This window comes from Vulpes vulpes, chromosome 15, assembly GCF_048418805.1.
Source record: "Vulpes vulpes isolate BD-2025 chromosome 15, VulVul3, whole genome shotgun sequence".
In the NCBI taxonomy this organism is placed as follows: domain Eukaryota; kingdom Metazoa; phylum Chordata; class Mammalia; order Carnivora; family Canidae; genus Vulpes; species Vulpes vulpes.
In genome coordinates this window covers 118,683-141,595 of record NC_132794.1, presented here as the reverse complement: position 1 = coordinate 141,595, position 22,913 = coordinate 118,683, and the positions used below count along the sequence as shown (strand labels likewise).

The 22,913-nt window shown below is 70.0% G+C and overlaps 2 protein-coding genes across 2 annotated transcripts; both read right to left on the bottom strand.

Annotated features, from left to right (window-relative positions):
- Window positions 1-2,296: 2,296 nt before the first annotated feature.
- On the bottom strand, window positions 2,297-5,916 carry LOC140595776 (uncharacterized). Its single transcript, XM_072740563.1, has 6 exons — window positions 5,751-5,916; window positions 4,988-5,082; window positions 4,702-4,767; window positions 4,025-4,124; window positions 3,602-3,952; window positions 2,297-3,297 (listed from the first exon to the last, which is right to left on the bottom strand). The coding sequence occupies exons 1-6, from the start codon at window positions 5,848-5,850 to the stop codon at window positions 2,381-2,383; spliced, it is 1,629 nt and encodes a 542-aa protein (XP_072596664.1). The 5' UTR covers window positions 5,851-5,916; the 3' UTR covers window positions 2,297-2,380.
- Window positions 5,917-19,114: 13,198 nt separating this feature from the next.
- Window positions 19,115-22,666, bottom strand: LOC140595626 (uncharacterized). The gene is made up of 6 exons (XM_072738426.1): window positions 22,552-22,666; window positions 21,789-21,883; window positions 21,503-21,568; window positions 20,836-20,935; window positions 20,413-20,565; window positions 19,115-20,108 (listed from the first exon to the last, which is right to left on the bottom strand). The coding sequence occupies exons 1-6, from the start codon at window positions 22,649-22,651 to the stop codon at window positions 19,192-19,194; spliced, it is 1,431 nt and encodes a 476-aa protein (XP_072594527.1). The 5' UTR covers window positions 22,652-22,666; the 3' UTR covers window positions 19,115-19,191.
- Between the last annotated feature and the right edge of the window lie 247 nt (window positions 22,667-22,913).

Genomic DNA, 22,913 nt, shown 5'->3' with positions numbered 1-22,913 from the left:
TTCTTGCGGGTTCGGAGGTAGCTAAAGCTCCCCCGTCGTGGACTCGATGTCCCAGTTGGGTGCAGAGATAGGCGAGCCAGCAAAGAGATGAGAAACATGGCCCTGGGGTGCCTGGCCGGCCTGGTCGGGGGACCTTGATGTCAGGACTGTGAGTTGGAACTCCATGTTGGGTGTAGAGAGGACATAAACGTAAAACCTTTAACAAATAATAAATGGATGAATTAAGACAGCGTGACGTGGAAGGGGAGTCCTCGCTTCAGGACAAACCTCAGAGTGGACCACGTCTAGCCTGCGACCTGTTCTTGATGGCCCCGCTCCACTCCGAGGCCCAGATGACGAGGTCCCCCACGAGGGACGGTCCCGCCCAAGTGGGAGTGGGCCTCCTTCCCCGTAAGGCCCGTGCCTCCCTCGTTCTGCAGGACAGAAGAGCCGGGAAGGCACGAGCTCGGGGGGATCAGCATAAACCTCGGCGATGGTCCTTCCTGATCCCGGGAGCCAGAGCTCGGCCTCCTTTTGGGACCCGACGTCCTAAAGAAGCCCGTGTGGTCAGTGGCTCGGATGCAGGGCGGAGGCCGACGGAGAATCAGGAAGAGCAAAATGGGGCGGGGGGGAACCAGAAGCTGAAGGAGAGGGGGACAGCTGTCAGCATCGGGAGCCTTCGCGGGGACCCGGCGTCCTTTCCCAGGAGGGGCCCCCCTCTGTAGGGTGCTTCCCGCCGCCCCGCGCTCCCCGTGGGCACCCGCAGGCGCATCCCCGGGCCTCCAGCGCCTCTGCAGCCGTGGTCTGGAGCGTCCTCCGTGTGTCCTACCGGGGACCCCAGCGTCACGTCTGTAACCGTCCGGCTGCTGTCTGACAACAGTCGGGGGATTCCGACGTTTGTTGGGTTTGGGGTGTGTGCCTGTCTGTCGCCGTGCCGCGATCTGATCCTCGGGCCGCGTCGTCCTGACGCCGAAACGGTTGAAACACCATCATTTCTGGTGCTGGCGCTGGGCGGCTAGCTGGGTTCTCCCGGCCGACCCGGGCCCCCTCGTGCCGTCCCGTGCCGTCCCGTGCCGTCCCGTCCCGCCGGGGGGTCAGCTGAGCTGGAAGGTCCGGCTCGGCCACATTCCCGTGGGTGGCAGCGGGTCCCCGCCGAGCGCCGGCCGCTTCTCTTCTCCCCGATGCCTCTCCAGCGGGGAGCCAGACCTCGGGGCCGCCCTGGGGGGAGCTCCTGAGGGGCCGGCTGCCCGTGGGGGGAGCCCTGGGGCTGCCTGTGTGTGTGTGTGTGTGTGGGAGTCGGGGTGGGGACGGGGCCGGGGTCCCTCGGTCCCCTGCGCTGCCTGCCCCCAGGCCGAGCCCCGCGCTCACCCAGCCCCTACTCTCCAGGGCGTGCAGGGTGCCCTCCACACTCTGGTGCGAGGGATCCAGCAGCACCGGGTGTGCACGCTGAGCCCGCCCGGTGAGGGTGGCCCAGGTGTGAGAGCTGCAAGGGCCTGCTGTCCTGACGTCCGCTCCGGGGCCACGCTGACCGCCCCGCGGGCCCTCTGTGCCCCAGGCGCACAGGCCCGGGGCGGGGAGGGGAGGAAGCGCCCCGGAGCCCGGGCAGCCCAGGCCCCCTGGACAGAGGGGGCACAGACCTCCCAGGGCGCTTAGCACAGACCCTGGTGACCTGAGGCTCCCCGGCTGTCACTCTGTCCCAGGGCCCGTCCTGGCCGCGGGCGCAGGCTGAGTCGCAGTAGAGTCTGCGGGGTCCTGACCCTGGCGTCTGGCCGCCCCGGGAAGGCACGTGGGGACGTCAGCCGTGTGTGCCTGGCGGCGCCCCCGCAGGGGCTGGTCGGGGCCTGGGCGGCGCCCCCTCCTCCTCTCTGGGGGTGTCTCCGCACCCCGTGCACAGAGCTCCGGGAGACGCAGAAACGAGCCGGCCGTGCCCTCTCACACAACAACACTTTATTGAACTTGCAACAGCAAACAGGGGCTCAGAGCCGAGGGTGCGCGCCTTCCCCTGGGAGACCTTCCTGTCCTTAGAGGAAAGCGGGAATCCCACAGGGGTGCGGGTGCTGGAGTCGTCCCCCGCCTGGGAGCCTGTGCGGACTCGACTCCGGGTGGGGGCGCGTGTCCTGAGGTCGGGGCGGTGAGAGGCGGTTCTGGGGGCGGCAGGGCTGACGTGGACCTGCGGCCCATGGGCTCCTGCGCTGGGTCCCCGCAGGGCAGCTGGACCCCGGCCTCGGGCCCCCTGGGGCCGGGTGACTGACTGCTGGAGCCCCAGCGCGTGGAGGAGCCTGCCTCCTGGTGTGGGTGGGGGTGGGGGTGGGGGTGGGGGTGTGGGTGGGGGTGTGGGTGGGGCCCACGGGCCTGCCCCCGCTGCCCTGCCCTGGGGTGTCCCGGGATCCCCAGGGCTGCCCTAGGTCAGCGACCTGGGTCTGTGGGGCACGCCCAGGGCCCAGGAGGCCACATCCTGCTGTGAGAGGGCTCGCTCGGCCCGGGGCCAGAACGCAGGCCTGGCCAGGGCCCCGGGGCGCTGGATCCCATTAGCGCTGGGCCTGGGGCAGGCGCTCGAGTCGCCCCTGCCCCCACAGAGCCCGGGGCCAGGCCAGCCCAGGTCCCTCTGGGTCAGGGGCTGGTGTCCCGTGCGGGCGGTGCCGCCCTCCGGGAGGCACAGCGAGACGAGGCAGGGCACGGTGACGGCGGGCCGGAGCCTCCGGGCCCCCGCCCTCACCGCCACGCTCTGCCCCCGAGGCCCGCGAGCATCGAGCTGCCCCGTGGACGCGGGGGGCAGAGGGTCCCGGGCCTGTGCGGGGCCTCGGGGCAGCGGGCTCAGCGCCGCCCTGGCTCTGCCCTGGCTGTGCCCGTCACTGCCCAGCGAGGGGCACGAGCTGCAGTGGCCGCGGGGCAGGAAGGGTGTCCTGGGCCCGACAGCGTCATCCCTAGGGGGCTGGGGGGACCGCGTGATGGGAGTCCCGGGGGTGCTCCAGGGCCCGGTCCGTCGCGGGGCCTCTGGGGTGGCCCAGGCAGGTGCCAAATGGAAGGAGACCCCGTTTTCTGTCTCGAAGCCCGCCGTGTCCCGGGGCCGCCTGCCTGCACCGCCTTGTTGCCCCGGGAGGGTGGGGAGGGAGTTCCACCGCCGGGGCTGGGGGGCAAGTTGGACGATGGCCTGGCCGGGAGGGGGTCCGGGCGGCTCAGGCCGGGCGGCTGGGCCCGGGGAGGCCGGCTCCTCCACCCTGGGCGGTGGCTCAGAGGCCGGAGAAGGGAGGAGAGGCCCGGGCGCCGGGGACACTGGCTCCAGGCCCAGGGGCCTCGTGGGGAACTCCTCAGGTCCCGCTGGAAAGAGGCCGACGGGGTCAGCGTCTCCAGCAGGCTGTGTGTCCCCCGCTGGGGGCCCCGGGGTCCTCACGGCTCCCGCGTGACCCCCCCCCCCACCGGCCTGACCCTGTGCTCAGCCCCCCACACTGCTGCCCGGGCCCTGCAGTGGGTACCCGCCCGCCCGCCCAGCCCTGGCCTGGGGTCCCCGAGGCTGGAGCAGAAGAGGAGAGCCCCAGAGATGAGGACGGGGGCCCCGGGGGCTCTGTCCTCTGTGGGCGGCCCCAGCAGGCCGAGTCGGGAGGGGCCGGGGCCCTGAGCCCACCTGGCGGGGGCAGGTCGCACCGCATCCTGCGGAGCTGGGTCATGGAGGCCCGAAGGTGTCTCAGCACGGCCTCGTCCTCCAGGGCCCAGGGCTGGGCCAGAGAGTCCTGGAGGAACTCCCGGAGCCCTTCCAGGGGCAGCTTCAGGAGGCGCTCTGGGCGGTGGGCGAGAGTCAGACCCAGAGGGCCCCGCCCTGGGGCCCCCGGGGCCCCCAGGCCAGCGGCTGGGGTCCCGCTGTGCCCAGGAGCGCCGCGGGCAGTGCGCTGGCCGGGGTGGCCCCTGCCCGCTGCTCCACTCGGGGAGCCCCGCTGCACCCGCCTGCCCCGCCGTCCCCCCGCCCCAGGTCTGGGTGCTGCTCAGAGCCCAGGGTCACCGCCCCTGCCCCCCGCCCCCGGCACACCTGGGCTCCCGGGGGCTCACTTACTCCTGTGCACCTTGAGGATGGTATAGGCCATGGCCGTGAGCACCCTCTCCCCATCCAACACGTAGGCATCCCACAGCTTCAGGGTGAGCGAGAAGGGGGTCTAGGGGGACGGCGGGGTGGGAGGAGCGGCCTGAGCAGGGCCCCTGGGGGGCTCGGCTGGGGCTAGGCTAGGCCTGCCATCTGGCCCCCGGCTGCCTGCGACGAGGCCCCGCAGCGCCCCCCCCCCCCCCCCGCCCCCCGCCCCCCGCCCCCCGCCCCCCGCCCCCCGCCTCCCCGTCCGTGCCCTCCTCCCAGGGAGATCAGGGACTCCCGGCCGCTCCGGGTTCCGACCCCGGCCAGCACCTCCCGCACCCCTGGGGGCACAGACTCTGCCCGCACTTGACGACACCACGCCTCGAGAGGACCCCAGGCTGGCCGCCCGATGGGCCGAGGGCCCGTCCACACCCCGGGCTGACCCGGCCTCCCCCGGGGGAGCTGAGGCAGAGACGGGCCGCCCCCCGGGACCTCGTCCAGGGACCCTCTGGGCTTCTCCAGGACGGGCTGGGCTGCGAGCCTCAGCCTCAGCCTCAGGACCCCGGGGTCGGGCCTGGCTCGTCTGGAGGGTGGGGCTGAGCTGGGCCCTCCCCGGGGGCAGGGGGCAGGTCCGGGAGCGGGGGTCCCGGGGGGGGGGGCCTCACCCGGCCGAGGAAGCACTGGAGAAACCATTTGGGGCTGTAGATGCCGGTGGACATCTGCTCCTCGTCCTGGCGGGAGGGCAGGGGGTGCTCAGGCCCCACGCCGCGGCCCCTGGAGCCGGGTGGACGCGCTCCCCACGGCCCAGCCCAGCCCCGAGGGCGCCCCCGGGCCCCAGGGGGAGGAACGTGACCCCAACTCTGGGCAGCTCGGAGGGAGGGCCATGCCCCCCACCCCCTGCCCCGGGCTCCGGGGACGGAGCCTCAGGAGCTCCCACTCGCCCCCACTCGCCATGTGCTTCCTCAGGTCCGGGAGAGCTCTTTGGAGGACCCGCTCGTGATGTCTCTGGAACCTGAGGAGCTTCGGGAAGCCCGGGACGAAGAAGCCTGAGAAGGCCCCAGGCCCCCACGGTCAGGGCCTCCTCCTGCACCAGGCGGGGTGGGGGGTGTCGGGGCAGGGGCCTCCCCGCCACGCCCTGACCCCCGTGTGCCCACCGCCCTCGGAGCCCTGGCTGGATCCGCTCTTCCCAGAGGGCAGGGCCTGCCTCCCAGGCCGGGGGCGCGGGGCCCGGGGACCCTCGTCCTCACAGAGACCCCGCGGGGCGTGGGCTGGGGGCTGAGGACCGGGCCCGGCTGACCCAGCACCCTCTCTCCTGCGGGGGCCGCCGCGGGGACAGGCGGGTCCCCAGCCCCGAGGGGCAGCGGGTGCAGGCCAAGGGGAGGGTGATGGGCGTGCACGGCCCTCTGCTGTGGGGCTTGGGAGTGAGGCTGGGGGCCCCCGGGAGGGGGAGACGCTGCCCCCTGGGCCCCGTGTGGCCGTGGGCTGGCAGGGGGGCCTGGGGAACAAGCCGGCTGCCCGGCGGGAGGCTGGGGGAGCAACGGGAGTGCGTGCCTGGCCTGCAGACGGTGGGGCGGGTGGCCGTGGCTCCGGGACCCCGAGGCCACCGGGGAGGCGGGGCCCTTGCCCGTGGGGGGGCGAGCTGGGGGGTCCCCGCCTGCCCCCCGGTGCAGCAGCCTGCAGGGAGGCCCTCCTGAGCTCCCCGGCGGGCCCCTACCGTGCATGGAGTGCCGGTCGCCCACCATCAGCTGGGCCAGCGCCCAGAAGGCGTCCTCCTCGGGCAGGAACATGAGGAGGACGGCCGCGATCTCGCTCATGCCCTGGCAGTAGCCCACCTCCTGCAAGAGCCAGAGCCCCACGGAGGGCGTGCGCCCCGAGGCCCCCTCTGAGCCCTCCCCGCGGGCGTCAGGCTCCCCCGGCTCCCTCCCAGCCCGGGCTCCCGGAGGGGGCTCCCAGAGGGCGGGGGAGCAGGTGAGGGCCACCCGGACCAGCTGGGGCGCGAGCACCCCGGGCCCCGCTACCGAGCCCTGCGGCCGCCGTGCCAGGACCCCCGTCCTCAGGCCAGCAGGAGGGGCCTCCGTGAGCTGTGCCAGGCTGTAGGGGACCCGCCAGGTCTGGAGACCCCCCAGAGGGCAGGTCGGCGGGGGGGTGGGGGGGCCTGACTGTGGCCCCTGGCAGGTCCCACGAGGGGAGCTGGGCCAGGACACCCCGCGGGGCCGGGGAGCGTGTGAGCTGGGGTCCTCGGGGACCCTTCTGGAATGCGCCGTGGAAGGGGGCGGCCTCCTGGGCGCCTCGGCCTCGTTCCCTTCGGGGGAGTGGGAGCCTTCCCCGCCCGGGCTCTCGTCGGTAGTGCCGTCTGTCAGGGTCCAGACCCGAGCTCTAGGACGGCCGCGGTGCACGCGGGGGCCCCGGGCAGCCCCGGCCCTCGGGCACGCAGGCCCTGCCTCCCCTGGGAGGTCTGCACCCCGCCCCCTGCCCGTCCCGGAGGAGAGAGACCCTCCCCGGCATCTCGGGGGCCGTGGAGCCGGGGCCATAACTGTGAGTCCCGCTGGTCACCACCACTCAGGACAAGGCCGCCCGCGGGGCAGGAGGCGGGGGCAGGGACACTCACCGTGTCGTACAGCGAGTAGGCTGCCAGTACGCAGAACAGGGCTCGCTGCCTAGGAGGGGGGACAGCGGGGGGCTCTGCTCAGTCAGCCCCCGCCCAGCGAGGCCGCCGAGGTGCCGACACCGGCCCCGCAGGCCCCGCGGCCCGCAGGGCCCCTCCGCGGGGGCCGATCTCCGGGGTCAGGTCTGCGCACGGGGACAGGCGGCGACCTCACACGTGCAGCGTGCCGGGGGTTCAGTGCACCCTGGGGTGTCCGACGCCTCCGAGCGGCTCCCGCCGTGGGGTGTGCAGCTCCGGGCTCCCCCAGCGCCGCCAGCGCCCCGGGCCTCCAGCCCTGGAGCGGCCCCCCCCCCCCCCCCCCGCACGCCCCCATGGGAGCCAGCGCTCCCCCTGCCCCGGTCCCCGCAGCCCCTGACGCCTCTCCTCCGCTGCCCTGGCCTGGCCCGGCCCCGTGTCCCGGGAACACCACCAGCCCCACGTGACCCCTGCCCCGAGCCCACGCAGCCGGGGCATCCGTGGCCCTGAGCGCACCCCCAGGTCTTCCCAGGTGTCCCTGGGCTGGACTCTGTGGGGGGCACCCCGGGCCCGCCCATCCCAGAGCATCTCGGGGCTCCAGGTCTCAGCCGCCGTGAGGAGAGCAGGGAACGTCGTGCAGGTGTGACCCCGATACAGGCTGCGAACCCCTGGGGTCACTATCTGAGCACGGGGGGGTACGGGGTGCGGCCCCCTCAGCGCTGCCAGGAGCCGCCCGATGCCCCCCGCACGGCGGCCTGAGTCTGCACCCCGGCTCCGCGGCCCCCGGGCCCGGGCTGCTGGAGGCCGGCTCCCCCCGGGCCGGGGGTCACAGGTCAGCCTGACCCGGCCGCGCTCTGAGGGCCGCGGGGGCCCCGGGGGGCAGCAGGTTCCCTGCAGGGAGGAGCACCGAGTTCTCGTGGGGAGACGGTCCGAGCGGCCCGCCCGGGAAGCCCAGCCACCCATGCCTGGCGTATCCCCAGCCCCGCCCCTGGCGCCCCAGCAGGTCACCCCAGGGGTCCCGGGCTCCCACACACCCCGCCCGCTGCACACACAGGTAGCTGCACCCTATGCTCCACCCACCTGCAAGCCCCTGTCGGGGGGCTCCCTGCCTTCCCCACCTCCCCGCGGCCCCTGGGGACTCTGCGGGACACCCGGGCTTCTGACGGGAGCAGGCCGTCCAGAGAACCCCAAGGTGGCCGGGGAGGCTGAGCATGTCCCACAGGGGGCAGCTGCACCGCGTCCTCGTGGGGGTGGGGTGGGGTGGGGGTGGGGGCGGGACCGATAGTGTAGGGGTGGGGGTCTGGGGTTGTGGGGGATGGTGTGGGGGGTGATGCAGGGGGATGGCGTGGGGGCGGTGGGTGAGGGGATGGGGTGGGGGGCTGCGGACACAGGGCACCCCCTTCTCTAAGGTGCACACGGAGACGTCTACAGATAAAGGCGACCCCAGTCTGGGGTTTGCTGTGACCCCTGCCCCTGCCCCTGCCCCTGGGGCCCCGTGTGCTCCGCGCAGGGCCTGCCTGGACCGGGGCGGCGTCTGGGGGGGGGGGGGGGGGGGCGGCGTCATGCCGTGTGTGCTCACCAAGTGCAAATTGTCTAAAACAAAATGCCCAGAATTCAGAAGTACATAAAGCACCGGAGGGTGGGTGTCACCCTGACCTGTCCGACCCTCGTCGGGTCCACGTGTCCCGGTCCAGCCGCGGCCATGCACCCTGGCCCCAGGTCCCCTTCGTGCCCCCCACGCCCCCACCCCGGCCCCCTGCTCTTCACGGGGCCGCCCCTCACCCCCTTGGGGTTCAGCTGAGACGGTGACCCCTGGAGGCCCCGTCCTGCGGCCTCCCCATCCCCGAGACCCTGGGGTTGGGGGCACGGGGGTCATCCCCAGCACCCTACCACGTGGCAGTGTGTTGTTTGCTGCCGTCGCTCCCCCCGGCCTCGGAGACCCCGTGTCCCCAGCACAGAAGCCCCCGGGCCTCTCCCAGGCCGGGCCCCCGACCCCCGAACCCCGCTGGCCCAGCAGCCTCACCCGACCCCGTAGCGGTCCCAGAACATGGTGTGACTGCGGAACGTGCGGTTGACGTCCAGGTCGATCTGCACGATGTCCCGGGAGGAGACCAGGGCCGCCTCCTTCATTGCCTGCGGGGAGACCCCGGGAGGAGGAGCCGGCGTCAGGGACACAGACCCCGACCTGTCAGCAGCTGCCGTCCTGGGCAGGGAGCCCCGGGGCCACCACGGGAGTGTGTCCTGCAGGAACCTCCACCCTTCCCCTGGGAGGCCGGGGACGGCGGGAGTGCCCACCGTGCCCGCGGGGCCTGCGTGAGGGCCTGTGCCCAGCTGTCGTGGGCGGGGAGGGGACTGAGGGTCAGCCCTGGACAGGGAGGGGACGTGGAGGATCAGCCCGGGTGGGGAGGGGTCACGGAGGGTCAGCCCTGGGCAGGGAGGGGACCGAGGGTCCACGGGGAGTAGACGGGTCGGGTCCCACCTGGTATTTCCCGGCATTGCTGGCCTTAACCTGGTCGACGTTCAGCAATCGCAGCCACACCTGTCCCCGCACCTGGGGCGGGACCCCCTTGTACACCCGGCGTCGCAGCTGCGGGGAGGAAGGCAGTGCTGGTGAGAGGGGCCCAGGGCGGCCCCTTGGAGCCCAGGGAACACGAGGCATCTAGAAGGTTCCGGCGTCGGCTCCAGGGTGTCTGCAGAGAGGCTGGGTCTCCCTGGATCTGGGCCCCCCCCCCCCCCCCCCGTCCCCCGCGAGGAGCAGGGACCCTGGCCCCGACCTGACGCTCCCCCACCGCCGTCCCGGGGCCTGGGGAGGGAGGCCCGGGCTCCCAGCAGACTCTCCCCAGGCAGGGGGCTCCCCCGAGGACGGGGCAGGAGGACACTGAGGGCGGCCCCCCAGCCCCGTCAGGACGGAGAGCCCTCGGGGGCACCCAGCGCCCCACCTTCTCGCTGGGGAGGTAGTGGTCCCATCGCTTGAGCATTTTTATCCATTTGTCCGCGCGCCGGGTCTCCTGGCGGAGTTTCTGGGAGAGGACAGGCGGGGGCCGCAGGTGAGGCTCCCGCCGCGGGAGGTGGGCGCTCGGGCCGCGTCCAGTGCCCCGCGGGACCCGGAGGAGCCAGGAAGGCACAGGGCCCCCCGCGGACCGCGGCTCCGGGTCTCGGGTGCGTTCCCGGCGGTCCGTGCAGCGCTGGGACGGGGGACTGGGGAGACGCCCGGGGATGTCCTGGGGGACGCGGTGCAGACAGCTGGCCCCAGCTCCCCCCCACGTCCTGCCCGGGGCCCAGGACGGGCTCTCACCTTGGCCTCGCGGGGGCTGGGGTCGGGCAGCTCCCTGTCCCTGGAAGGCAGGAGACGCAGAGCCCTGAGGCCCCGGCCCCACAGCCACACACACACACACACACCCCGTCTGCACCCAGCGTCCTGGGGAGGGCAGGGCTCCCCCGGGGAGGGCAGGGGCTGCCAGCGGCCTGAGGGCGGGCGGGGGCGGCGTCTGGGGGGTCTGAGGAGGGTGTTTGCCGGTGGTGGGCTGGGCGGGGACCCCTCGGCGCCCCCAGGGGGTGACCTGCCCCCCTCCTCGATGGACCAGCCCGAGAGCTGTCAGCGTGGCCCGGGTGCCCCGTGACCGTCCCGCTGAGGTCCCCCCGCCTCCCCAGGGCCTGACTGCCCAGCGTCCAGCCGGCCTCCCCCTGCCCCCTGGCCGTCCCCCTGCTGTCCCCGGGCTCCCCTCTCTGCTGTCCCCTCTGCCACCCTGGCCCATTTCACCTCCCGTCCTGTCGGAGCCCCTGAGCACGACCACCCCTGAGCCATCCCAGCAGACACTGGGCCGTGAGCAGGGCCGAGGGGGCCCCACCTGGGGTCTCCAGCGTCCGTCAGGTTCTCGTGGGGCTGTTGACCCATCAGCCTCGTCCCCTGCGACCTAGGCCACTGGGCTGTCCCCTCCCTCCTTCCCGCCCAGGGCAGCCCCCTCCTCCTCTTGCCTCCTCCTGCCTGGTCGGGGCCTCCCTCTGCGGCCCCCCCCCCCTCCCTGCGCTGGCCTGGTCCCCGGCATCCACCTGCAGCCCCGCAAAAGCCTTCGGGTGTGGGCGAGAGCACCCCTGCGGACTCGGCCCAGACCAGGCCGTCCCCCTACGGAGAGCACGCCCCGGCCCCAGAGCCCCTCACGGGCGGGATCCCCTGCTGAAGGGACTGGACACCCCACCCCACCACCACCCCCGGATGCAGCAGGCTGACACCTGGGCCTGCCCAAAGCAGGCGTGGGGGCCCCTCCTCTGAGTGTCCAGGGGCCTCCCCCGGGCCCAGCTCCCTTCCTGCCCACGTCCCGGGTCGGCCTCCGGGGTGTCTCAGCTGCAACCCAGCGCAGACATGGCCCTCAGAGGGCTCCAGGGGACCAGGTCCCGACCTGGGGGCGGGGGGGTCAGCCTCCAGAGAGGTGTTCCTGCAAAGGCCACCCGCCCTGGGATGGATGAGGGGTGTCCAGGGGACTCACTGCAGAAAGCCCTGGTGGTCGGCGACCTTGCACAGTGACAGGTCCTGCGGAGACCCTGCTTGGGGCGCCTGCAACAGAGGGGGCTCCGTGGTGGGGACCGATCAGAGCAGGGGAGTGGGGACAGAGACAGGAGGGAGCAGAAGGGCTCCTCCCTCCCCTGGATCCTGAGGGAGCGCCGACCCTCTGAGATTGGCCGGGCGCCAGAGTGGGCGCAGCCTGGCAGCCTCACCTGCTTCTGTCTGTCAGTGACGATCCCCCCCTGGGCCTCACCCGGACCCGGCGACTGTGGTCCCCACCTGGGCCTCACTTGACCTGGTGACTCTGATCCCTACCTGGCCCTCACCCAGGCCTGGTGACTCTAGTCCCCAACTGGGCTTCACCCAGGTGACTCTGGTCTCCACCTGAGCCTCATGTGGATCTGCGACTGTGGTCCCCACCTTGGCCTCACCTGAACCTGGTGACTCTGGTCCCCACCTGGGCTCACCTGGACCTGGTAGCTGTGGTCTTCATCTGGACCTGGTGACTCTGGTCCCCACCCGGGCCTCACCTGTACCTGGTGCCTGGGCTCCTCCGCTACCAATGACGAGGATCCAGGATGGACCCTTAGTTGCTACTGACACCGGGACCATCCCCAGGGTCTCACTTGTTCCTGGTGACTGTGGTCCTTGCCTGGGCTGACCTGGCTCATCCTTGGCTCTGATCCCCTCTTGAGCCTCACCTGCTCTTGCAGGTACGGTCCCCCCTGTCGTGGGTGTGTAGTGTCTATGGTCCCTTCTGGGCCTCACCTGATGGTACTGGGCCACGATATTGGCCCTTTGCAAGGCCAGCAGGGTCTCCGGGTCCTCCTGCATCGTGCTGCAATCCAAACACATCCAAGGATGACGGCGCGTGAGAACCTTCCGAGGACACATGCGTCCGGGTGCTCCCCGTGGGCGGGCGCCCCTCTGTCTGACCGGAGCCGGAGACAACCCCGTAGCCCCGAGGGGCACAGGCATCACACACGGGCCCTCGCTGCCTGTCTGTCTGTCCGTCGCCCACCGACAGTCCACCTTCCCAGCCACTGTCCCAGGGCACGCCGTCACGCTGGGGTCACAGAGCGCTCCCACCCCGGTATCAGGAGCACACGGGCGGGGGACCCAGGGGCTCCGGGGAACTGCCCACCTGATGCTCGGGGGTGACGTCTCCCAGCCCGGGGCCGGCGCAGAGATGGTGGTGGGTGGGCCGGCCAGCGAGTGTCCCTGCGGGCTTGGGGGGGCGGGGGGGGCGGGAATGGAAGGTTTCTCCGAGATTCCACAAGCACACGACCAAGGGGAGAAAGCGACGGACTGGACTTCATCAAAACTAAAACCTGATGCCAGCAAGAGTGCGACCGAACTCCCCACCCTGAGGGCAGCGATGTGTGAATAGCCTGAGGGGGGCCCTGGGGGAGCACGAGGGACTCCACGTTCTTTGGAGCCTGAAGAGCAAGCCTGCTCACGGGCCAGGGGGACCCAGCGGGCACAGGGCGGGATGGGGGGGTGACAGTCACCCCTGTCGGGGTCCATGCGTCTAGGACAGGCTGGAAAGGTCATGGCTTGGGTGCCTGCACAGCAGAGGGCTTACAGGGGAGCGGGGGTCCCGGGGGAGCTGCCTGAGTTCCGACTGCAGCCTCCTTCCCTGGACGGGGGCAGCAGGGTGGCCGCTCTCACCCCGTGGGGCTGTGGAAGGGCTGTGGGAGCTGCTCACGGTCATCGCATGGGGGTCGGGGTGTTGTGGACCCCAGCGCGGGAGGCCTGTGCCCCCACCCGGATCCACAGGCCCCACTGTGGCCCGCGGGGATCAGGGATCAGCTGCCACTCACCTGTGACCTGTCGCTGTGTGGGCGCCTCCTCTTTATGCACTGGGGTACTGGGGAGAGTGGGAGGGTGGGGGTACTGGGGAGAGTGGGAGTAGCGGGGTACTGGGGAGAGTGGGAGGGTGGGGGTACTGGGGAGAGTGGGAGGGTGGGGGTACTGGGGAGAGTGGGAGTAGCGGGGTACTGGGGAGAGTGGGAGGGTGGGGGTACTGAGGAGAGACGAGTCCTGGGCTACTGGGGAGAGCAGGAGAGTCGGGTCGCTGCGAGCCAGATCCGGAGCACCGGTGCCTCCGAAGGTCTGCGGACGCAGAGTGGGCACCAGGCAGCGGTGGAACCCGGGGGCACCACAGTTCCGCCCAGAGCGGGGTCCCGCATCATCACTGTGGGCAGGCGGGGTCCAATCAGCACTCAGCCCTCACCCTGGTGGCCGAGGGTCCCGGGGGAGGGTCCTGTCCCCACGCCGGGCGGGAAGGCGATGCAGGCAGCCTCCCGCATCCTCAGTTCCCATCCTCGGGCCCTGCAGGCCTCCCGCCCTTCAAGGCAGACTGGGGGTCACAGATGCCCCCCTCCGCCCCCCAGGGTTCACAGCGTGGGGTTGCAGTTAGGAGCATTTGAGGGGCTCCTGGGTGGTTCCGTCCGTCGGTTCCACGTCGACTCTTGAGTTTGGCTCAAGCCAGGATCTCCAGGTTGTGGCGTGGAGCCTCGGGTGGGGCTCGGTCTCCGGTGGGTGAGGAGTCCGCTCCAGGTTCCCCCTGTCCCTCCGCCCCTGCCCCCCGCACCGTCTCCCAAGTACATCTTCTAAACATTAACATGAAGACACGTGAGCATCTGGATCCCCTCTGCAGAGGCGCCTTCGTGTGCGTCACGACCGTGTAAATGCCTTTCACGGACCCACCGGGATTCCCACCGGAAACCCCTTTTCCTTGGTATCTATTGAAGTGCCGTCGACACCCAAGGGGACAGTAGTTTCAGGGCTACAGCTGGCGACTTGACAATTCTGTGCCTCGCTCAGCTCTCCCCGCGAGAAGCGGCGTCACCGTCTGTCCCCGTCCCGAGTTGTCCCCACGGTCCTGACTCTATTGCCAGGCCGTACTTTCTAAATTTCCGGGATTCCTTTATTTAGAACCACACGCTTGTAGCTTTCCCTATTTGTTCATCCACGTTGCCCACCTGCCCCCCGCGGCCCCTCTGATCACTCAGCACGATCCATCCCGTTAACCAGAGAAAGGACATGGGGCGGCCCGGGGCGGAGGGGGGCGGCGGGGCTCAGCGCTTCAGCGCCTGCCTTCCCTTCGGCCCAGGGCGTGATCCTGGAGTCCCGGGATCGAGTCCCACATCGGGCTCCCTGCACGGAGCCTTCTTCTCCCTCTGCCCGTGTCTCTGCCTCTCTCTCTCTCTCTCTCTCTCTCTCTCTCTCTCGTCTCTCGGTGTCTCTCAAGGATATATAAATAAAATCTTTAAAAAAACAACAAAAACAAAGAGAAAGGAGACGATCCCCTCAAGAGTCGCAGAAAACGCATTTGACAGAACAAAGCATGAAAAGCACAGGGGGTTTTAGGAAAGGTCTGTCAACAGAGGAGAGGCCGCGTAGGAGGGCCCGCAGCTGACGTCATCCCCGGGGGTGACGACCTGAAATCGTCTCCCCCGAGAGCAGGAACAAGCCACGGAGGTGCCCTCTCAGCGCTGGGAGTCCCACGTAGTCAACAGACGGGAAACAGCCGTGTGGGGGTCGCGTCCACGCCCACAGGGGCCCGGCCTCCTCAGGACCCGCGGGGAGGCTTCCGGGTCAGGGTTAGGGTCAGGGTCAGGGTCAGGGTTAGGGTTAGGGTTAGGGTTGGCATATTGTGCTTAGCATAATACTCTTTCTAGGCTTTAATACTTCTTTAAATGTTTCATAGAATTCACTCATGAAGCCATCTGGTCGTGGACTTCTGCGTTTTGGGAATTTTTTTTCTATTACTCAACAGCTTCGCTGAGAATTGGTCTATTCAAATTTTCTATTTCTCTGTGTGTCAGTTTTGGTAGGTTATATATTTTCTAGGAATTTAGCCACACACAAAAGTAAAATCAAAAACTAGAAATTTCATTCTTTGGCTTGTGTCTATCCAGTTTTTCCAACACCATTTGTAGATTTTTTTCCCCACTGGATATTCTTTCCAGCTTTATCAAGGATTAAACGACGACATAGTTGTGGGTTCATTTCTGGGAGGTCTGCTCTGTTCTCTTGGTCTGTGTGTCCGTTGTCGTGCCAGGACCGTACTGTCTTCATCACAACAGTTTTGTGACATAACTGGGAATCTAGCGATGTGAAGCTTCCTACTTTGCTTTTCTTTTGCAAGGCTGCTTCGCCTGTCTGGGGTCTTTTGAGGTTCCATGCAAAGTTGAAGATCATTTATCTTAGCTCTGTGAGAAATGCTGGGGGCATTTTGATAGGGTTTATAGGAATGTCTGGGCTGCTCTCGGTTGTGAAGACACTTCGTACCCTTTCAGTCCACGAGTGTGGAGTGTCTCTTTCCGTTTCTTTGTGTCATCGATTTCTTTCCATCATCGTCTTCAGAGTAAGTTTTTATAGCTGTTTCCTTAGGTTTTTTCTTAAGTATAATATTATTTTTTGTTTCATTTTAAATTTATTTTTATTAATGTCTTAGTTTCTCTTTTTCTTACCTTCTTACTGAGGTATAGGAATGCAACAGAATTCTGTGCATTAATTATGTATCCTGTGACTTTACTGAATTCATTTACCGGTTCTAACATTTTTTTGTTTGTTCATTTTTGTAGTTTTCTATATATAGTGTCATGGTGTCCATTTCTTGTAGGTTGTCCTATTGGCATATAGTTTCTGATGTGCCATCAAGCCCTCTTGTCTCCACCGTTTCTGTCAGAACCCTGCGTTCACCCTGCCTGTGTCCGAGTTTTGTTTTGTTTTGTTTTGTTTTTTTTTCTTTTTATCTCGGACAAGTGACTGAGTTTCAAACCTCCAAGTTTTAGGGGCTGCCCTGGGGGAGACCCGTGCTCCTCCCGCCCGGGAGGGTCTCCTCCCACTTCTGGCCTTTGCTGGCCCGGCCCAGGGACGCGGCCCCGTGACCGCACAGGGGTTTGCAGTTTGTGGCCACACAGGGCAGACAGCTGGCCCTAGTCCCGCGGCCCTCGGCCGGGGTCCCCGCTCCTGGGCCTGGGAACCGTTGGCGCCACCGTCCTTGGGACCCCGGGGACCCTGAGCCCACCCTGTCGCTCCAGGGGCCGCCCCCCACTTCGCCTCCCGAGCACCGTCGAGGCCGGCGTGTCCCCCCCTCTAGCAGACTTCTGGAAGTTCTGACTTTGTGCTCTGCTGCTTCTAATAGTGTGCGTAGACCCGTCAGCTGGCTCCCTGCCCCTGTGGGATCCGGGGCTGTGTCTCCCCCAGACCGACTGACTGATTTTCTTTTTAAGATTTTATTTTTCTGTCATCTCTACAGCCACATGGGGCTTGAACTCTCCGCCCCAAGAACAAGAGTCGCGTGTTCTTACCAACCACCCCAACCACCCCGAGAGCGGCCAGGCTCCCTTTGATTGATTGACAGGGAGTAACTGAAGCCGACGTGCTGCCTGTGTCGTGTCAGGGCAGAAACTGAGCCCCGGCGTCGAGGTGCGGTGGAGTCATTGGGACCTTGGTCGATGTTAAAGAAAGCGGAGCCTCCCCGGGAGCCCCGGGAGCCCAGGGAGCGGGGCCCACACACGTGACAAGTTGGCCGTTTCCTTGACCAGGAGTCATTGGGCTGGCTGCCGATTTATTTGAGTTGCTGTTCGACGGCGAAGGTCGTTCTAGGATGGGGACACAGCGAGAACGTTCCGGGTTCTTGCGGGTTCGGAGGTAGCTAAAGCTCCCCCGTCGTGGACTCGATGTCCCAGCTGGGTGCAGAGATAGGCGAGCCAGCAAAGAGATGAGAAACATGGCCCTGGGGTGCCTGGCCGGCCTGGTCGGGGGACCTTGATGTCAGGACTGTGAGCTGGAATTCCGTGTTGGGTGTAGAGAGGACATAAACGTAAAACCTTTAACAAATAATAAATGGATGAACTAAGACAGCGTGACGTGGAAGGGGAGTGCTCGCTTCAGGACAAACCTCAGAGCGGACCATGTCTAGCCTGCGACCTGTTCTTGATGGCCCCGCTCGCTCTCCCGGGCCCAGATGACGGGGTCCCCCACGAGGGACGGTCCCGCCCGAGTGGGAGTGGGCCTCCTTCCCCGTAAGGCCCGTGCCTCCCCTCGTTCTGCAGGACAGAAGAGCCGGGAAGGCACGAGCTCGGGGGGATCAGCATAAACCTCGGCGATGGTCCTTCTCGATCCCGGGAGCCAGAGCTCGGCCTCCTTTTGGGACCCGACGTCCTAAAGAAGCCCGTGTGGTCAGTGGCTCGGATGCAGGGCGGAGGCCGACGGAGAATCAGGAAGAGCAAAATGGGGCGGGGGGGAACCAGAAGCTGAAGGAGAGGGGGACAGCTGTCAGCATCGGGAGCCTTCGCGGGGACCCGGCGTCCTTTCCCAGGAGGGGCCCCCCTCTGTAGGGTGCTTCCCGCCGCCCCGCGCTCCCCGTGGGCACCCGCAGGCGCATCCCCGGGCCTCCAGCGCCTCTGCAGCCGTGGTCTGGAGCGTCCTCCGTGTGTCCTACCGGGGACCCCAGCGTCACGTCTGTAACCGTCCGGCTGCTGTCTGACAACAGTCGGGGGATTCCGACGTTTGTTGGGTTTGGGGTGTGTGCCTGTCTGTCGCCGTGCCGCGATCTGATCCTCGGGCCGCGTCGTCCTGACGCCGAAACGGTTGAAACACCATCATTTCTGGTGCTGGCGCTGGGCGGCTAGCTGGGTTCTCCCGGCCGACCCGGGCCCCCTCGTGCCGTCCCGTGCCATCCCGTGCCGTCCCGTCCCGCCGGGGGGTCAGCTGAGCTGGAAGGTCCGGCTCGGCCACATTCCCGTGGGTGGCAGCGGGTCCCCGCCGAGCGCCGGCCGCTTCTCTTCTCCCCGATGCCTCTCCAGCGGGGAGCCAGACCTCGGGGCCGCCCTGGGGGGAGCTCCTGAGGGGCCGGCTGCCCGTGGGGGGAGCCCTGGGGCTGCCTGTGTGTGTGTGTGTGTGTGTGGGAGTCGGGGTGGGGACGGGGCCGGGGTCCCTCGGTCCCCTGCGCTGCCTGCCCCCAGGCCGAGCCCCGCGCTCACCCAGCCCCTACTCTCCAGGGCGTGCAGGGTGCCCTCCACACTCTGGTGCGAGGGATCCAGCAGCACCGGGTGTGCACGCTGAGCCCGCCCGGTGAGGGTGGCCCAGGTGTGAGAGCTGCAAGGGCCTGCTGTCCTGACGTCCGCTCCGGGGCCACGCTGACCGCCCCGCGGGCCCTCTGTGCCCCAGGCGCACAGGCCCGGGGCGGGGAGGGGAGGAAGCGCCCCGGAGCCCGGGCAGCCCAGGCCCCCTGGACAGAGGGGGCACAGACCTCCCAGGGCGCTTAGCACAGACCCTGGTGACCTGAGGCTCCCCGGCTGTCACTCTGTCCCAGGGCCCGTCCTGGCCGCGGGCGCAGGCTGAGTCGCAGTAGAGTCTGCGGGGTCCTGACCCTGGCGTCTGGCCGCCCCGGGAAGGCACGTGGGGACGTCAGCCGTGTGTGCCTGGCGGCGCCCCCGCAGGGGCTGGTCGGGGCCTGGGCGGCGCCCCCTCCTCCTCTCTGGGGGTGTCTCCGCACCCCGTGCACAGAGCTCCGGGAGACGCAGAAACGAGCCGGCCGTGCCCTCTCACACAACAACACTTTATTGAACTTGCAACAGCAAACAGGGGCTCAGAGCCGAGGGTGCGCGCCTTCCCCTGGGAGACCTTCCTGTCCTTAGAGGAAAGCGGGAATCCCACAGGGGTGCGGGTGCTGGAGTCGTCCCCCGCCTGGGAGCCTGTGCGGACTCGACTCCGGGTGGGGGCGCGTGTCCTGAGGTCGGGGCGGTGAGAGGCGGTTCTGGGGGCGGCAGGGCTGACGTGGACCTGCGGCCCATGGGCTCCTGCGCTGGGTCCCCGCAGGGCAGCTGGACCCCGGCCTCGGGCCCCCTGGGGCCGGGTGACTGACTGCTGGAGCCCCAGCGCGTGGAGGAGCCTGCCTCCTCGTGTGGGTGGGGGTGGGGGTGGGGGTGGGGGTGGGGGTGGGGGTGTGGGTGGGGCCCACGGGCCTGCCCCCGCTGCCCTGCCCTGGGGTGTCCCGGGATCCCCAGGGCTGCCCTAGGTCAGCGACCTGGGTCTGTGGGGCACGCCCAGGGCCCAGGAGGCCACATCCTGCTGTGAGAGGGCTCGCTCGGCCCGGGGCCAGAACGCAGGCCTGGCCAGGGCCCCGGGGCGCTGGATCCCATTAGCGCTGGGCCTGGGGCAGGCGCTCGAGTCGCCCCTGCCCCCACAGAGCCCGGGGCCAGGCCAGCCCAGGTCCCTCTGGGTCAGGGGCTGGTGTCCCGTGCGGGCGGTGCCGCCCTCCGGGAGGCACAGCGAGACGAGGCAGGGCACGGTGACGGCGGGCCGGAGCCTCCGGGCCCCCGCCCTCACCGCCACGCTCTGCCCCCGAGGCCCGCGAGCATCGAGCTGCCCCGTGGACGCGGGGGGCAGAGGGTCCCGGGCCTGTGCGGGGCCTCGGGGCAGCGGGCTCAGCGCCGCCCTGGCTCTGCCCTGGCTGTGCCCGTCACTGCCCAGCGAGGGGCACGAGCTGCAGTGGCCGCGGGGCAGGAAGGGTGTCCTGGGCCCGACAGCGTCATCCCTAGGGGGCTGGGGGGACCGCGTGATGGGAGTCCCGGGGGTGCTCCAGGGCCCGGTCCGTCGCGGGGCCTCTGGGGTGGCCCAGGCAGGTGCCAAATGGAAGGAGACCCCGTTTTCTGTCTCGAAGCCCGCCGTGTCCCGGGGCCGCCTGCCTGCACCGCCTTGTTGCCCCGGGAGGGTGGGGAGGGAGTTCCACCGCCGGGGCTGGGGGGCAAGTTGGACGATGGCCTGGCCGGGAGGGGGTCCGGGCGGCTCAGGCCGGGCGGCTGGGCCCGGGGAGGCCGGCTCCTCCACCCTGGGCGGTGGCTCAGAGGCCGGAGAAGGGAGGAGAGGCCCGGGCGCCGGGGACACTGGCTCCAGGCCCAGGGGCCTCGTGGGGAACTCCTCAGGTCCCGCTGGAAAGAGGCCGACGGGGTCAGCGTCTCCAGCAGGCTGTGTGTCCCCCGCTGGGGGCCCCGGGGTCCTCACGGCTCCCGCGTGACCCCCCCCCCCACCGGCCTGACCCTGTGCTCAGCCCCCCACACTGCTGCCCGGGCCCTGCAGTGGGTACCCGCCCGCCCGCCCAGCCCTGGCCTGGGGTCCCCGAGGCTGGAGCAGAAGAGGAGAGCCCCAGAGATGAGGACGGGGGCCCCGGGGGCTCTGTCCCCTGTGGGCGGCCCCAGCAGGCCGAGTCGGGAGGGGCCGGGGCCCTGAGCCCACCTGGCGGGGGCAGGTCGCACCGCATCCTGCGGAGCTGGGTCATGGAGGCCCGAAGGTGTCTCAGCACGGCCTCGTCCTCCAGGGCCCAGGGCTGGGCCAGAGAGTCCTGGAGGAACTCCCGGAGCCCTTCCAGGGGCAGCTTCAGGAGGCGCTCTGGGCGGTGGGCGAGAGTCAGACCCAGAGGGCCCCGCCCTGGGGCCCCCGGGGCCCCCAGGCCAGCGGCTGGGGTCCCGCTGTGCCCAGGAGCGCCGCGGGCAGTGCGCTGGCCGGGGTGGCCCCTGCCCGCTGCTCCACTCGGGGAGCCCCGCTGCACCCGCCTGCCCCGCCGTCCCCCCGCCCCAGGTCTGGGTGCTGCTCAGAGCCCAGGGTCACCGCCCCTGCCCCCCGCCCCCGGCACACCTGGGCTCCCGGGGGCTCACTTACTCCTGTGCACCTTGAGGATGGTATAGGCCATGGCCGTGAGCACCCTCTCCCCATCCAACACGTAGGCATCCCACAGCTTCAGGGTGAGCGAGAAGGGGGTCTAGGGGGACGGCGGGGTGGGAGGAGCGGCCTGAGCAGGGCCCCTGGGGGGCTCGGCTGGGGCTAGGCTAGGCCTGCCATCTGGCCCCCGGCTGCCTGCGACGAGGCCCCGCAGCGCCCCCCCCCCCCCGCCCCCCGCCCCCCACCCCCCGCCCCCCGCCTCCCCGTCCGTGCCCTCCTCCCAGGGAGATCAGGGACTCCCGGCCGCTCCGGGTTCCGACCCCGGCCAGCACCTCCCGCACCCCTGGGGGCACAGACTCTGCCCGCACTTGACGACACCACGCCTCGAGAGGACCCCAGGCTGGCCGCCCGATGGGCCGAGGGCCCGTCCACACCCCGGGCTGACCCGGCCTCCCCCGGGGGAGCTGAGGCAGAGACGGGCCGCCCCCCGGGACCTCGTCCAGGGACCCTCTGGGCTTCTCCAGGACGGGCTGGGCTGCGAGCCTCAGCCTCAGCCTCAGGACCCCGGGGTCGGGCCTGGCTCGTCTGGAGGGTGGGGCTGAGCTGGGCCCTCCCCGGGGGCAGGGGGCAGGTCCGGGAGCGGGGGTCCCGGGGGGGGGGGCCTCACCCGGCCGAGGAAGCACTGGAGAAACCATTTGGGGCTGTAGATGCCGGTGGACATCTGCTCCTCGTCCTGGCGGGAGGGCAGGGGGTGCTCAGGCCCCACGCCGCGGCCCCTGGAGCCGGGTGGACGCGCTCCCCACGGCCCAGCCCAGCCCCGAGGGCGCCCCCGGGCCCCAGGGGGAGGAACGTGACCCCAACTCTGGGCAGCTCGGAGGGAGGGCCATGCCCCCCACCCCCTGCCCCGGGCTCCGGGGACGGAGCCTCAGGAGCTCCCACTCGCCCCCACTCGCCATGTGCTTCCTCAGGTCCGGGAGAGCTCTTTGGAGGACCCGCTCGTGATGTCTCTGGAACCTGAGGAGCTTCGGGAAGCCCGGGACGAAGAAGCCTGAGAAGGCCCCAGGCCCCCACGGTCAGGGCCTCCTCCTGCACCAGGCGGGGTGGGGGGTGTCGGGGCAGGGGCCTCCCCGCCACGCCCTGACCCCCGTGTGCCCACCGCCCTCGGAGCCCTGGCTGGATCCGCTCTTCCCAGAGGGCAGGGCCTGCCTCCCAGGCCGGGGGCGCGGGGCCCGGGGACCCTCGTCCTCACAGAGACCCCGCGGGGCGTGGGCTGGGGGCTGAGGACCGGGCCCGGCTGACCCAGCACCCTCTCTCCTGCGGGGGCCGCCGCGGGGACAGGCGGGTCCCCAGCCCCGAGGGGCAGCGGGTGCAGGCCAAGGGGAGGGTGATGGGCGTGCACGGCCCTCTGCTGTGGGGCTTGGGAGTGAGGCTGGGGGCCCCCGGGAGGGGGAGACGCTGCCCCCTGGGCCCCGTGTGGCCGTGGGCTGGCAGGGGGGCCTGGGGGACAAGCCGGCTGCCCGGCGGGAGGCTGGGGGAGCAACGGGAGTGCGTGCCTGGCCTGCAGACGGTGGGGCGGGTGGCCGTGGCTCCGGGACCCCGAGGCCACCGGGGAGGCGGGGCCCTTGCCCGTGGGGGGGCGAGCTGGGGGGTCCCCGCCTGCCCCCCGGTGCAGCAGCCTGCAGGGAGGCCCTCCTGAGCTCCCCGGCGGGCCCCTACCGTGCATGGAGTGCCGGTCGCCCACCATCAGCTGGGCCAGCGCCCAGAAGGCGTCCTCCTCGGGCAGGAACATGAGGAGGACGGCCGCGATCTCGCTCATGCCCTGGCAGTAGCCCACCTCCTGCAAGAGCCAGAGCCCCACGGAGGGCGTGCGCCCCGAGGCCCCCTCTGAGCCCTCCCCGCGGGCGTCAGGCTCCCCCGGCTCCCTCCCAGCCCGGGCTCCCGGAGGGGGCTCCCAGAGGGCGGGGGAGCAGGTGAGGGCCACCCGGACCAGCTGGGGCGCGAGCACCCCGGGCCCCGCTACCGAGCCCTGCGGCCGCCGTGCCAGGACCCCCGTCCTCAGGCCAGCAGGAGGGGCCTCC